Raw genomic sequence first — 16,824 nt, forward strand, 5'->3', positions numbered from 1 at the left:
CACACACTATCTTTTGACGCAGCCTTTTTTTTTTTAGGTTTTTGCAAGGCAAATGGGGTTAAGTGGCTTGCCCAAGGCCACACAGCTAGGTCATTGTTAAGTGTCTGAGACCAGATTTCAACCCAGGTACTCCTGACTCCAAGGCCGGTGCTTTATCCACTACGCCACCTGCCCCTCACAGCCTGTTTTATTTCTGGGTATTTTAGCTAATTGTTGTAAATATTTTTCTTTACTCAGAATATTAAAATTTCATCAGTGTTGTTCCCTCCAAAGATACAGGTGGGAGTCTTGTCTGTATCTCCTTAATTGCACGGCTCCTTCACTTACTTGAAGGTATCTGAAGAATCAGCCAGCTTGCTTTTTTTTATAGGTTTTTTTTTTTTTTGCAAGGCAAATGGGGTTAAATGGCTTGCCCAAGGCCAAACAGCTAGGTAATTATTAAGTGTCTGAGACCGTATTTGAACCCAGGTACTCCTGACTCCAGGGTCGGTGCTTTATCCACTGTGCCACCTGGCTGCCCCCAGCTTGCTTTTTAAAAATCAGTTGTATGACTAGCTAATGGCTAGTCTTAAGAACTTCTTTCTGCCTTCCAAAGAAGCGTGAAATGCAACTACTTCTTTATACTTTATAAACTATGAATGGGTCATTTCTGGTCTTCGCTGATTTGTGAATATATAGGTTTATGAGCCATTCAAGGTCTCAGACCCTTATGTCTTGGGCAGGAACATCCTGCCTATAGGCCATTTGGTCTGGTGCTGCCATGGCAACCACAGGTTGGACTTGAAATTCAATAAATTTAGGAGTTTTTTAGGAGGTGAATTGTTTGATTACATGTAGCAGGTGAATGATGTTATAAATACCCAAATGACCCTTGGCAGAAAAAATAGGTTCCCCGTTTCTATCTTACATGATACAAAGGGAAGAGCATTTACATGGTGCCTGCCCATTGTGCTAAAAATGACTTTACAAATAATTTCTTTGATCCTCACAGTAATTTTTCAGTAAGTGCTATTATTGTGCCCCTTTTATTGTTGAGGCAACTGAGGCAGACAGGTGAGGTGACTTGCTCAGGCTGACACAGCTAGCAATTGACTGGATTTAAGCTAAAATCACTTCTGTGAAGGTATTAGCATTTGAGCTAAGCTTTGAAGGATAAATCATCTCAGCTGGTAGAGATGAGGTTGTTAGGGAACATTCCTGGTGATAGGGAACAATCTGAGCAAAGGTATTGTGGAGGTAGAAAAAGCATAGAAGGTATAGTTTAAATAGAGCACGTAAAGGGAAATGTGTGAGATCAGACCAAAAGAAAGGTTGTAGTTGAAGTATGTTAAGAACTTTCAAATAAACATTTAAGTCTGTGCTATCTTAGGGTATCTCTGGTCTTAAATATGAAATTAAGCAGTTTAGTCTTTTTTTTTTTAAGGTTTTTTGCCAGGCAAATGGGTTTAAGTGGCTTGCCCAAGGCCACACAGCTAGGTAATTATTAAGTGTCTGAGGTCAGACTGAACTCAGGTACTCCTGACTCTAGGGCCGGTGCTCTATCCACTGCACCACCTAGCCACCTCTTAGTCTTTATTTTTGATTAAGGAAGTTAAGGAAATCATAACAGTGTTTCAGGAGATCAATCTGGCAGGAGGAATATATAGACTGGATCAGGATGAAGTGAGACTGTGATAGGCAGGGAAGACTAGCAAGGATGCCGTTCCAAAGAAGTCCATACAAGAGACAGAGCCTAAATAGGACAGTGTGATGGTAGGAAAAGTGAAGGAGATGAAAGAGAATTTCTTGATAATTGGATGAATGTTTGGGGTTACAAAAGAGAACCTAAAGATCATTGTTCCAAATTGCAAAACTAAAGAAGCCTTTTCTTATGCAGCCCCTCATATTGCAAATGAGGAAACTGAGGAAATTTGTGACTTGCATAAGGAAACCCAGAAGATAATCATCAGAAGTAGGATATGAATCTGAGGGTCCTCTGCATTCAAAGTTTTCTACAAAGTTCCCCATTGACTTGAAATTATTAGCTTCAAAGCCTGGAGAAATGGGTTTCTTTTTGACAGATGAGGGAGTCAGGAAGAACAAGATTTTAGGCAGAGTAGTATGCCCCTTTGCCTTTATCATTGCTGTATTTGTGTAGCTTTACTATGGAATAATTTTAATATTAGACTATATCAAATATAATTGTCAAGATGAGATTATGAAAAAGCAAAATGTTTTTTCAGCTATTGGCTGTGTTTTGAGTTATTTATGCCATTGCTTTCCCTTGATTACTGTCACAGTGGAAAGAATTTTTCTGTTACATTTCCACAACAGCATGTTTATTTAGAGGCATTCTTCTAAGTACAAATAATAATATAATTTTTATTTTCTGTATTACTTGAAGTATTTTGTTTCTGTTTATTTGTTAGAATTCATTTGATTTCTTTTTTTTCTCCCCCTTCTAGGTCCTATGTAGTAGTGCTAATGGAACAGGATGCTTCTCTGAGGACCTAATGCTTCAAATTTTGGAAGATCTGCTCTTTGAATCTGTCATACTCCTCTCATAGTTACCTTCAGCCCTATTCCTTGGAACAAGCTGCTTTGCAAGCATTTTGTTTTCTCTTAATAATGGGTATTGGCAAAAACACCACATCAAAATCAGTAGAAACTGGAAGCTCTACTGAGGGCAAATATGAAGATGAATCTAAGCATCCTGCTTTCTTCACTCTTCCGGTAACAATCTTTATAATCTTCTTATTCATAACCCTAAATAGTTTTAGTTTTTAACCAATACAACTAGATAAACTGCATTTTCATCCAAGGGTAAGACATTGAAGGAAGAGAGTTGATTATTTGATTATAAGAACTACTGTGGTGTTAGTGGCTGATTTTGATCTTTTTCCTTTTTTTAGCCCCATTTTACTTATAAAAAGTGCTTAGTGGGAATTAAATCCAGGAAGGCGCATATTGTCATTAAAAACTTAGAGCTAGATGTAGGTGACAATGTGGAAAAGTTGAGGCTTAAATTTATCAGGAAAAACATGGTAGGATATTACTCAACTTGTAAACTTGAACTACTAGTAAAAAAAATGAATGGATTTCATTGTTCAGAAAACAAATGTTTATAATTAAAGGTGAAATAAGTTTAATCTGAATAAGTGATATCAACCAGATATGTTAGATTAAATGTATTATATATAATACCAACATTATTTTTCAAGATGCAGGATAATCTGGTTGGTTTAAAATCTCTTGAATGGGTTTGCCTTTAAGGTTTCTTTGGTATTTATTGCCTTTTATACCAATGAAGATTTTCCTGTACAAGATTGTTAGTCATTATTTTACTTGATATGTTTGATATTGGACTTAATAATACCTTGGAATACCTTGTAAAATAATGCAGTTACCTTTAGTACTATGTTCATAATTTTGCATTTAAAAACACCTGAGAATAAAATCCTTCAGTATTTGAACTTCTTAAATGTTTTTGTATTCTTGATGTTTCCTTTACCTTATGATACCTTTAATAAGACCTAACTGATTTGAAATGTGGTCTTGTTACTTTTCTCCAGAAGTTGGCTTGGTAGTAAAAATGCTCATGAATAGCCTAATAATGCTGTGTTAAGAGGGAATGTGAGCACTGTTCTTGGCAGAAATACCCACATTGATGAAATCATGTATCCTATTGATATTTTTAACTATGCAATATCACATTCAGACTTCATGCAGGACTGGAGGACTAGTGGGGAATGCAAGGAGGAAATGCCAGTTTTGCAGTTACCGTAGTATTAACACTAGAAACAGCAGAATATCAGGAAAGACCAGTGATCTCTCTCCTTGGAAGGTTTTTCAGTGAAAAGAGAAGCTATGATGAAATGAAATGGGTGTAGAATGAGGCAAATATTTCCCTATCTTGAATCATAGTAGTGATTTAACAGTAAAGATGGACAGAATAGTAGAAGAAATAGAAACCAATCAGTCATTCTGCTAGCATTTATTAAATGCCTGTTGTGTGAGAGGCAGTATTTTCAGGGCTTTGGGCATATAAAGACAAAACTGAAATAGTCTCTACCCTGAAGGAGGCTTAATTTTCTAGTGGAAGAGACAACATGTAAATATAGAGCTCATGTGTAAAATAAATTCAACATTTTTCTGAAGGGTTGGGGGAGACATTATCAGCTGTGGGGTGGAAATCAGGAAAATCATTGTGTAGGAGTTGATGATTGAATTGAGATTTGAAGGAAATAAGATATGCTAAGATATGAAAACAACATGTGTTACTTCCTCCTTGAAGGATAGATTGCCTATGTTCATTAATGTCTTTTTAATCTCAGCCTTCAAGTGCCTGAAAGATTGTCATGTCAAAGGAATTAACCGCTCTGTTTGGCCCCAGAAGGCAGAATCAGGAGCTGGGGAAGATCCAGGGAGATGTAGTTTAGCTCCGAGCTCTCCCCCCCCCATGCTAAAACTTCTATCCCTTAAAAAAAAAAGATTGCATTTATTATTTATTTTACATATAGCTGTCAATTTATATATTGTCTCTCCCGCTAGAATAGAAACCCCCTTTCAGGGCAGGGATGCCTTCAATTTTGTCTTTCTAGCCCTAACACTCTGAATACTGCCTGTCACTCCACAGGCATTTTATAAATTCCATTCTTACTTTATTTGGGCCAGCTTCACTGTGGATTCACTGCTATGATTGAATCTCATCAATATTAGATTAAACTTCATACCTATTAGTTAATCCAAAAGTAAGCTACACAGTTTTGAGGAAAGGTATAGTAATAAATTGGAACAAAAAACATAGCAGAAATTGTTGAAGAGCAATCATTTGTCAATAATATCTTCAGAAAAGTACAGCCAGAGAAAGATAGTATGTCAGCTCTCTACTGCCAGTTATATGGATTAGTATCTTAGTGACTGTTTGAACCTGTTGGACATCCAGAAGAAACCAAGTTAATAACCTGAACTAAATGAATGCTGGCACAGACACAGATACGTAATATAATCCACTGTTTGTTTCAGCAAGGTCAGTATTTTGCTGTTGAGCTCAGGTTTGAGGAAATATTTTAAGAATGCTTAAGCTTTTATTTCCCCCACTTGTCTTTAAAAACCGTTTTGTCTAGTATTATTTATACCTTTTCTTTGGATGGAAACAGCAGGTTCTTTAATGCAGAAAAGGGGTATGTGAGTGTTGGGTGAGGATTTATGGTCTACATATTTGGGTAATATAAAAAGTGAATTTCTGGGGTTCAGCCTAACCAAACAGAAAATGAAAACGGTGAAAGAGTTATGATTGTAGGATGGATTACAGAAGAAAATGTATTTAATGGTGCTAACTAAAGTTCATATTTGTATAGCAACTATAGATTTTAGAAATCATACTCTTGTAAATAATCCTTTGAGGTAGTAGTTGGAAACTGTATTATGTCCATTTTATAGAAAGATGCCTACAGACATTAAGTGATAGAACTAGTATTTGAAGTTAGTTTTAGCTCTTGGTCTAGTGCTCTTTCTGTTAGTGCCAAAAATCTTAGTGTATCATTAAACTTAATGGTTTAAGATTTTCTTAATATGTTTTATTTCTTCCTTAAGAATTCTGCAGAACTAGAGATATTGAAGAATATAAGAATCTTCCTGTAAAGGCAAAGTCATGATTCTAAGTCATCCCTTTCAAAAACTTAATCCTTCTGCAGTTCTCATAAAGTGAACATAAAATTTTCACATTTTATTTTATTTTTTATTTATTTATTTTTATATTTTTCAAGGCAATGGGGTTAAGTGGCTTGCCCAAGGCCACACAGCTAGGTAATTATTAAGTGTCTGAGGTCGGATTTGAACCCAGGTACTCCTGACTCCAAGGCCAGTGCTTTATCTACTGCGCCACCTAGCTGCCCCTTAATTTTCACATTTTAATACAGTTGAATGTACTTTAAAGCTGACTGAAAGGAGACATTGAACTATTAATGTCAGCATATTTGAGCAGGAAAATCATTTCCAAAACTTACCTTTTGGAAGAAAGAACGGTTCGTAACTTTATTGACAATAAACTCTTTCCATTGTTAATTTGCAATATATTATAACTTAAGATGAAAGTTTGATATGTCTGTAAATAGGGAAAAAATTACAAAATTATCACCTGTTATCTAGTGTTCTTATTTTGAAACTGAGTTTTTCAAAAATCTTATAGATTGTAACTGGTAGAAATTTGGAGTTCAGAGTACCTGTTTTAATTCCCCCCCATTTTTTTTCCATTTGTAACTAGAGTTTTTCTTTTTGCTATAAAATTGATACTTAGCATTTAATTAAAGTGATTTTATAATCTAGGGCGAACAAAGTAAAAAGCTTATTATGAACATCAAGAAAGTAATTGGTGTTTTAAGGAGTGAAAATAGACTGTTCTCATTTTTAATTTCTAAGACAAGGATACCAAGTTAACAGCAGCTAGGTTTGAAATAGTTGTTTGATTAGGGCGTTGCTTGGAGGATTTTTCAGAAATAAAACTAAGAAATGAGGGGATGTTGTCTGATATATAGAAAGGTATTAATTGCAAGTATAGTAAGGTACTAAATCACCCAGTCCAGATTTGGGAGGAGCCACACTATTAACACAATGGGAAGGAAAGTCAAATTGTAGGTGGGACTTGGTTTGTAGAACTTTAAAAGAGAGGATATAAGGAGCTCAAAGCAGCCTTTGAAAAGGGACAGTGAATCAATACCTCCAGAAATTAGACTAAAGATTACAAGAGAATAGTAACTTGTGAACTGATGGATAAATGGAATGGGAGTGAGGTGAGTAGTGGAAAGTTAATAGTAGATGATAATGGCAAATATAGAAAACTAAGAGAATGGTAGAATATAGGAAAAATATATGGGTTTGTTTTTTCCTTTTAGAGAAATAATAGGGTTTGTGATGATTTTAAAAAGTGTCATATTTCAAAAAAATTTTTTCAGTAAACTATAAAGGAAAGAAATTAAAGGCAGGGATTAAAAAAATTTTCAGAGGAACTATAAGACCAAAATACTAAATTCTTTTATGAATATTTAATGATAGATACTCCAACTTAGATCATCAGTGTCCTTAACTCTTTAAATTCCAGAACGTTTTTTTCCCTTAAGATTTAGTCCAGATTTTATAGTTATAACCTTTCTTTCTTCCAAAAGATAAATTTTGGAAATGATTTTCCTGCTCAACGATGTTGACATTAATAGTTAGATATCTCCTTTCAGCCAGCTTAAAATTGTAACTTATAATTCATATAAGAATATAGTTTATCAATCAATATTGATATTGAATTTTGTTGTTCATCCAAAATCATTTGATGAGGATCAACTAAGTACCAGATTTTTGTGCCTAGTTCTGGGACTAAAAGAAAAAAGGGAAACATCTCTCCTCAGGGTGCTTATATTTTATTGGAGGGCCATAAAGTATTATGGAGTAAGTGGTTCTTGAACTTAGCTTGGAGGAAGCTAGGAATTCTGAGATGAGCAAGACAGGCAGCAGGAGTGATGTTGGAGGCAAGAGATGGCAATGTTGTGTATTGTAAACTGCAGCCAAGTCAGCCCAGCTAGTCAGTCAGTAGCCTTATGTACAAGTTGGAGTGACTGAGGAGACCAGACAGCAAGGCAAGAGACAGGTTCTGAAGAGTCTTCCCTGCCAAGTAATTGGGATTTAGAGGTGAGTGACAGCATTGACCTTGTGCTTTGGGAATAACACTTAGACAGCTGTGTGGAGGAGGCTGACTAGGAGAGGAGTAGAGCAAGTGCCCAGGTCTTGGGGTGGGGGGTGTAAGCTTGAAATGTTCCTGAATCTAAGAAGTACCTGAAGGGATAGTTAATACAAAGCACTAGGGGATATGCCTTTCACAAAACAGGGGTGCTGTATAAATGTTATTTATTACTATTATTATTATTATTATTATTATAACATAAGAATGAGTTTTCTCAGATTTTACAGTCGTTCATTGCCTCATAGATTACCTCCAAATATTAGTCTTATCAATATTTATGGAACAAAGAATTTTAATTACATTGTGGTTTAAGGAAAGTTGAATCTTTTAGTTTCATGAAAGTAAATCAGATTTAAACAACTTTGAATGCACTTAGTTTGTGTGACATATAGTGAGTGCTTAATGTTTTTCATATTACACATTTTTAAATAGGTCACCTAAATTTCTTATAATTTTGGGAGATATTTATAATATACCCAATGGCTACAACAATGTATATGAAAAAAGAACAAATGAAATTGCATACTACATAATTATTAATGTAATTATGACCAAAACTAAGGAAGAATTCGAGAAAATATACCTGCTTTGTAAGGTGGAGAGGTAGAACATTGCATATATGCACACTGTTAGGTTTTTTTTTTCTGAACTTTTAAATCTTTGATAAAAGAGATTTATTGGGAATTGCATATAAAACACATGTAAATTGATTAGTTATAAATCAAAACATTAAAAAATTCTCCCCCCTTACACTGTTTTCTCTAGCCTTCATTCCTCTCCTCCAGTTAATCATTCAGAAAACATTCAGTGGGACTAGATGCTGGGTGCTACCAAGAGAGTAGCAAAACACTAACCTTCAGGAGTGTAGCTTGTACTGGGATAAACCATAACGGTGGATTCTCCCCTAAAGTCCATACAAGATATGTACAAAGTAGCTGAGGTAGGAGAACTCAAATGTGGGTCATTACGGAGGAGATTTTCTTTTTATAAATATTTTATTTGTTTTCCAACTATATACAATAGTAGTTTCTACCAGTCTTTTTTTTTTTGGCAAGGTTTTGAATTTTACAGTTTTTTCTCTTCTCCCCAACAGAAGATAGTCTTTACATTTGTTTCCATGTTATTCATATATCAAAATTGAATATTTCGTTGAGAGGAAAAATACTCCATGTCTTTAAGAAAGAAAATAGTAGAGGTAGCAAAATAATGTAATTCACAAGGTTTTATGAATTACATTTTTTTTAGTTGAAGATAATAATCTTTCATCTTTGTTTAAACTCCACAGTTCTTTCTCTGGATATAGATATATTCTCCATCACAGATCCCCTAAAATTGTCCCTGATTATTGCACTGATGGAGTAGCAAATCCATCAAGGTTGATCATCATCCTATGTTGTACAATGTTGCGGGTGTGCAATGTTCTAGTTCTACTCATCTCACTCAGCATCAATTCATGCAAGTATTTCCATGCTTCTAAGGAGGACATTTTTAGGGATGCAAGGATTATGTTCCAGTCATCAAAGGCAGCCTTTGCAAAGGTTTGGATAAAGGAGAGGAGCAGCAAGCAGGCCTACTAAGTTGTGTCAGAGAAGACTATAACTATAAAGTTAGATGGAAATTAGATAGTTGGATTGTCTAGCCAGCTTTTAAGTGCCATTTTAGTGGAAATAGGGAGCGATGAAATGTTGCAGGGAGGAGATATGCATGAGATCAGAAGCATACTGTGGGATTACCACATTGTCACTTTTGTTGTGGCTAGATTGGATTGTTGAGAGGTTGAGGGCTATTCTAATCTGGGCCAAAGGGGTTATGAGAACCTTAAATAGGGTGGTACTTAGTGAGATTGCAGAGACATGTCAGATGTTAGAGGTAGGATCCATGAGACTTGACAACTGAATTGATGAGGGTGTGAAGTGTCCTACTTGATTCTAAGGCTATGAACTTGGATAACTAGAAGGGTAGTGATAATCCTAGACATACTGAAAATTAGGAAGATGGGTTTGAGAAAGGGGGGGGGACTATTTTTTTCCTTCTATGCAATACCTTGGGGGTAGATGCTTAACAAATATATATTGAATGCTAGCCTTTACCCCAAATAATAATGTATTTGACCAAAACCTCTCTCTAAAACTACCAGTAATTCCTGAATTGTCAAATTGAGTGAACTTTTCTCAGTCCTCCTTCTTGAGCTCTGCAATATTGGCAGTTGTTGACTACTCTTTCTTCTTTGGGTTACCCTTTCAGAACCCCAAATCCAGGTTTGACCATATTACCTTCTACTCAATAATTCCTTCAATTTCCTATTGGATTCCTGTTTTTGGTATTAAAAGTCCTTTATTAACAAGCCCCTTTCTATTATGATAGTCTTCATATACAAATTTGCTGTCCAGCCATGATAATCTGCATGCTGTTCTTTTTACACAGTGTTCCATCCTCTGATCACTATGATTGCAATACTCATCCTCCTCACCTTAGCTTTTTTTGAGGAACTGACAACTTGCCAGATTATAGTTCTCTTAAAAATCTTCCCTGTTTCCGTAAGCTATCATGTCTTCCCTTCTGAGTTTAATTTGCATTTGCTTTATGTGAATCTTGTGTGTATGAATGCATTTATGTGCATCCTGTGTTCCCATATTAGAATGTAAGTACCTGGAGACTGGAGCTGGGTTTGCTTTACATGGTAAGTACTTGACTGCTTATTGATTGTCTTGAGAACCTTTCCAGTTAATACCTGACAAACCTGAAAAAGATTGGGAGTACAAACTAAGGAGAGAGCTAGAGCTTTGGAGTAGACAGAATTCATGAGACCTAAATTCTCTTCTTGCTTTGGCAACCCTCTGACTGTATGACCGTCATTACTCAATGTACCTGACCCAAGGATGTTAGAAAGCACTACAAAAATCTGACTTTTATTATGTAATCAGTATATCAGACCTGCAGTTTTTGAATTTTTTCAAGTATTTTCTCTCTGTGGAAGATCTATATTGAAAGATAAAGGCTATTGTATGTGCCACATTTCACCATGGAACCAACCGTTGAAAGGTGCTGATGTATATATAAATATATATATATATATATTTTTTTTTTTTTGCAAGGCAAATTCCTCATTTGATGGGCACTCTCTTAATTTTGAGGGTTTTTTTGCAACTACCAAAAAGTGGCTATAAATCTTTTTGTACATATTATTCCTTCTCTCCTCTCTCACTTTTTTTTTTTTTGGCAAGGCAATGGGGTTAAGTGGCTTGCCCAAGGCCACACAGCTAGGTAATTATTAAGTGTCTGAGCCCAGAGTTGAACCCAGGTACTCCTGACTCCAGGGCCGGTGCTTTATCCACTGTGCCACCTAGCTGCCCCTGCTATAGTATATTTTTTAAGAGGACAGTAAACTTAGGAAATTTAACTACTTGCTTTTAAGATTTAATATTTCCTCTTTGCAGAGGGTTGTACTATAAATTCAAAATTGATACAAACCACTAAAAAAGATGCATTAGTAGATTTTTAGCATGATAGTTGGTAGGTGTTTATTGAGTACTCCACTATGTCTCACCCTGTCAAAAATATATAAATTATAGGTGATTTTGAATAGAGCACTGGCCCTGGAGTCAGGAACCTGAGTTCACATCTGACCTCAGACACTTAATAATTAATCTAGCTGTGTCACCTTGGGCAAGTCACTTAACCTCATTGCCTTGCCAAAGCAAAAACAAAAAAAGCAAAAAAAAAATTATTTTTCATATTATAACACTTTTCAATGGGAGGTAGTTTTTGTTTGGTTCTGATCAAAAATTCTTGAAGGTCTTCCCCTTTTAGTTGGAGTCTTTTGTGAAGGTCAGTTTAGTCAGTCCATCTTTTGCCTCCATTCTTAGATTGAATTTTAATCATTGAATGGGTGTTGTCCCAGACAAACTGGGACCTGGGAAAGACTTTAGCTTAAAGGCCAAGGTCTTACACTGCATTCAGGACGATCACCAGTTGTCCTGACCTATGTCTTGCCCACTGAACTCCAAAGACTCTGGAGGAGAAGCATGAAACTAATAACCTTATTTCCTTGCCTCACTTAAATCCACTTCATTGTAAGTCAGACAATCCTGATGTCATTGATCCTCTTTGAGAATGAAGGACAAACAATAGCAGCTTATGTGTTTACTAAAGGAGAAAGAGAATAAAAGCCAAATTTGTATAGCACTTGAGAATTTGCAGGAACTTTTACTCCTCATGTATCTATGAGTTACATGGGGAAAATATTATTTCCATTCTATAACTGAGGAAAATGATAGTAGAAATCAGTCAGAAGGAGCTTGTCACTTCAGTGATTTGTAATTCTGGAATTGTAAGTGCATCTCCAAAGCCCATTTTCTATTTCAAATCTTGTGTTTTATTCATTACCCTGTAGAACTAGGGGATAGGGAGGAAGGGAGATGGTACAGGGCAGGAAGTATAATAAAAACTTTCCTTTGTTGCTGCTCTGAAGTCAGTAGAGAGTAACTTTCCTTTTTAGTTTTGGATTTTTCCCTTTCTGCCCTAAAACTAAGGTTAGTACACGTGTAGGAATGTGTGTTGCTGTAAGATAAGCGCTAGTGCTAGTCACATTAAAAAAGGTCCCAGCTACTCAGAAGTTTTAGAGCCCTGGGAGTTTCCTATTTATTTATAGATTCATTGTTCACTCTAGCCCAGCCAGTTCTGTAGTACATTGAATTCAGTGATGGTCTTGGAGTCAGGAAGTCCTGACTTCAAATTTGTCCTCAGAAACTTGTTAGTAACATGACGCTTTTTACCTCATTTTCCCTTTCTATAAAATTGGGATAATAAGCCACCAGCTTTTTAGGATTGTGACAAATAAAACATAAGCAGTTTACAACTTTAAAGTATTCCTAAATCCAAGTTCTTCTTGTTATAATAATTAACTAAAAGTTGTTACTTAAGAGTGAATTTATTAGTAGGATGGTGAGGGGGGGGAGGGTCTAGAACTGTGATTTAATTTGTATAGGAACCCATAAAGCAAAATTCCTTTAAACTAGGCAGATTGAGCAGCCTTGGCACATTGAAAACTTAAGTGATTTATGGACTGTATTCTATTACTAGTTATCTCATGAGTTTCTTTACTTATAAAGTTACTAGTATATATAGCGTGATAATTTAGTGACTTTAAAACCAATATAGAGACTTTAAAACCATAAATCTTATTTTAACTCTTGGAAATTGTAAAATGCTGTTTTAATGATATTTATTAATATTGTGAGGAAAGAAGAAACTTTATAAAAACCGACTTAATATATAAGCTCTTTAGTTCACAAATCCATGCAACTTGTTAAATACCTAATAAACACTGACTCATAGTGAAGTTAGAACAGCCAGCTGTTTGGCTGGTTGGGTACTTACCTTTAGTGAAGAAAAAAATGAAATTAAAACAATTACAGGTCTCAAATGAGATAAAAGTATATCTTATCCCCCCAAATTGCTAATGTTATATAGGAACAACTTCCCATTGAAGAAGTGAAATGGCAGTGAAAGTTTCCTATTATCTAAGCAATACTACAAATACTATAAAGGAAAACCACAATCATTACATTTCTTAGATATAGTTTATTAATGTTGAAATAATATTTTGAAAGTAACTCTTAAAATTGTATTATCCAGTAGTTTTAAAGGCACTTTCTCCAAAACCTTACAAAACTCTTAAACTGTTTTTTGCATTAAATTATAAATGTATTTTAAGAGATTGGATTATCAATCAAGTTGGTTGATTTTTATTAGGTGAATACCTCCCTGCTTCCCTTCCTCTACCACAATGCCCCCTTTTCATCATAGGATTGTAGATGAAGAGATGGAATTGAAATAGCCTAAGAGGCCTAAGGGAACCAGCTGAACCCTTCTATCCCTCCTTGGGGAATCATTTCAACAGAAAGGGTCTCTTTAAGAACTTTCCCTGCCTTCATAATTCTTTTTTTTTTTTTAAGATTTTTTTCAAGGCAGTGGGGTTAAGTGACTTGTTCAAGGCCACATGACTAGGTAATTAAGTGCCTGAGGTCAGATTTTGAACCCAGGTACTCCTGACTCCAAGGGAGGTGCTCTATTCACTGCACCACCTAGCTGCCCCTGCCTTAATAATTCTTACCACTTTTTTTCTTCTGGTAGTCCTACTTGTTAAATTTTACCCTCTTTTGCCTAAACATTGTCTTCATCTTGCTTTACAATTCTTCTCTACCCGTTTAGGCCCCCCCCCCCCCCCCCACTGCAAGTGCCTATAAAAGCTGAATATATAGGAAAATTGAAGAAGAAACCCTAACTGCTAGCATGTATAAATAGTTTTTTGGGGGTTACAGAATGGGACATGTATATTTGGGAGCAGTATATGAATGTATTCCTGCTGTCTCCCAGTTTTATTTAAAACATCTTACAAAAAAATTTCTCTAGTGTTGCAGTTTAATCCTAAGGGTTAAATAGACTCCTGGGATCTTAAATAAGACTTGGGAAATTTTATTACTCAATAACATTGTTTCTGTGGGAAAACTACTGATTTTCAAACAACTTGACTTAGAGTTAAAGTTTTGTAATTCAATCTCTCCATAAGTTGGGGATTGCTTACTTTAGTACTTATTTGTTCATTTCCTTGGGTGTATGTCAAGTGAGGGAGCAGTCTGAGTTTGTCAGCTCCAACAATTTCTTATTGGCACTAGAAGTATAAAATTCATACTGTAGGTTTTGTGCAGTATCACAAGGTTAATTGCAAAAAATGAAGACTATCTTAAGCCAGTATGAGATTTAAAATTGGAACTGAGTTATTACCCTGTGGGTTTGGTGGTAGGCCTGCCTGGTTTTTATTTTATTTTTTGAAGAGTTCACTGTGTTCATATTTCTTTTTTAATAGGTCACGTACTGTTCATAGTATGATTTGGAACAGAATTTCAATAATAAAAGTAGAGTCAAGTTAATTAGCAAATTTAGTGTAGTAAGCAATAATGTTCTTCTGGTTAATGAATGTTGATACAGAACAGAGACGCTTAGCAGGGAACACATATTCTGTGAATGTTTTGTTTTGTGGGTGAACAGTGGTTAAGAGCCAAATATGCTTTTGTTAAGAATCCATGAGGAGGATTTTAAAATTTGCTTTTGGCTAAAATCATATGAATATTTACAGTTAAATATAAAAAATGTTTGAAGTGAAATTTGCCCTATTGTAGTGGTTTTGTTACATTTTTCACAATGCATTTTTAGAATAAATTAGCTGTTATTTTAAGATCTTTGGCAAACTTTAAAACCTACCTCAGCTTTTTGGTCTTAATAGGATTTACAGAAAAGCTTTAGATATTTATTTACTGAAAGTAAAGCAAGTTGAAATAACATTTTAAAGGAATATTTCTTTTTTAGGTGGTGATAAATGGAGGTGCCACATCAAGTGGTGAACAGGACAATGAGGATACTGAACTTATGGCAATCTATACCACAGAAAATGGTATAGCTGAAAAGGTAATGTTTTTCTCTTGTGCAAGAAACCATCTCTTTGTCTCTTCCTTTTAATTTCTCTGATTAAATATACTCACATACTTTCTTCATTGTAGTTCATATCTGACCAGAAATAAATACCCATCTCTTGGGCTTATTTTTCTGCATAGGTGGTGCTTAAACTCTTCATAGAAAATTATCACATATCTGAAATTCTTTGAAAAAAAGCAAAAAAACTTTTGAGTCAGGAAAACCCAAGTTTCAATCCTACTTCATAAATTCATTGACATGTAACCATGGGGCAGGTCACTTAAGCTCTCTGTCTCTTTTTTCCTTATATGTAAAATTGAAAGGGTATAGTGGTGCCTCTGTATTGCTTAATCTTACATGGTTATTGTTAGACAAATAAGATAAAATATATAAAAACTATTTTGCAAATATAAAGCTGTGTTGAAATGTCAACTGTTATTACTAAGGGATTAACTCCAAAGCAGTACACAATGTTGTCCTTACTTTTATTTCATTTTCTGCTTCTGATTTTAAAATGCTTATATGAAATTAACTTTGCTTAACCAAAAAAAAAGCATTAAAATTAACTTCTATAAATATATATTGAACATACTCCACAAAGTTTTTTCCACATAAATATACATCTACACAAATACTGAGCATAGAAATACATTGCAGTGTGATTGGGTAGAGTTCTGGTTTGGAGTTTGAATCCTAATACTCTAGTTGCTATCTGTGTGAGCCTCATTTATAAAGAGGTAGGTGGTCTGCAAACTTTGAAAAGCTATGGGGACAACTTGGTGTCCCAGTGGATGGAGCACGCACCCTGTAGCCAGGAGGACCTGAATTCAAATCCTGTCTCAGAAATTTAATAATTACTTAACGTAGAGCAGATAAGAGCATTGGCCTTGGGATCAGGAGGACAGGCATCATAATCCAGCCTCAGGCACTTAACCAATTTATTAACTGTGTGATCTTAGGCAAGTCACTTAACCTTGATTACCTCACATCTAAGGTCATCTCCAGATAGCTCCAGAGGAGAAAGTTAGACTGGTGACTCATCACAGCCCCCCTTATTCAGATCCAATTCATGTGCTTGTCATGGCACCACCTCCTTGACTTCATGGTTGAGAAGGAAAGACAATCAACAACTACATAACTCTGTGACCTTGGACACATCACTTAACCCCATTGCCTCGCAAAAACAAACCAAAAAAGCTATGCTGTGTGAATGTGTTATAGTTAAATTGTATTCCATTTGTTTATTGTCTTAAATAGTTCTCCTACTTTGAAATCACAATCTTATCTATGTGGATACTCCACCCTCTTGGGCCATTTATAAAATGATCCATTCTTTAGTGCCCTTTGTAGTCCCATATTCCATAGATTCTTTCCTTTTTTAATTTTTTTCAAACTAGGGTTCTATCTTGTCCAATCTATAAGTGCAGTAGTTAATAATTGGCCCAATCCCACTATTGATTAACTTGAAATATTTAACATGCTTTTATTTCTTCTCTGATATTCCCACCCCTTTTGCTTTTTGGGGCTCACCATATGGATGCTGCTTAGAGACCCCCAAGCAGAAGTTATCTACTAGTCTCTATCTCCCTGATAAGTAGACATTACAGACTCAGACACAAATCTTTTTGTTTTTGTTTTGTTTT

At 35.3% G+C, this 16,824-nt stretch overlaps 1 protein-coding gene across 6 annotated transcripts in view; it reads left to right on the forward strand.

Moving 5' to 3' along the window:
- Positions 1 to 16,824, forward strand: part of SLC23A2 (solute carrier family 23 member 2) — a 149,220-nt gene that overhangs the window by 46,899 nt on the left and 85,497 nt on the right. For all 6 annotated transcript variants that reach the window (XM_074208066.1, XM_074208026.1, XM_074208050.1 and 3 more), the window contains 2 exons: positions 2,445 to 2,712; positions 15,077 to 15,175. In XM_074208066.1, the coding sequence (XP_074064167.1) occupies positions 2,608 to 2,712; positions 15,077 to 15,175 (204 nt within the window). In that variant the 5' untranslated portion in view covers positions 2,445 to 2,607. The remainder of the gene's footprint in view (positions 1 to 2,444; positions 2,713 to 15,076; positions 15,176 to 16,824) is intronic.

Source organism: Macrotis lagotis, chromosome 1 (genome assembly GCF_037893015.1).
Source record: "Macrotis lagotis isolate mMagLag1 chromosome 1, bilby.v1.9.chrom.fasta, whole genome shotgun sequence".
NCBI classification, from domain to species: domain Eukaryota; kingdom Metazoa; phylum Chordata; class Mammalia; order Peramelemorphia; family Peramelidae; genus Macrotis; species Macrotis lagotis.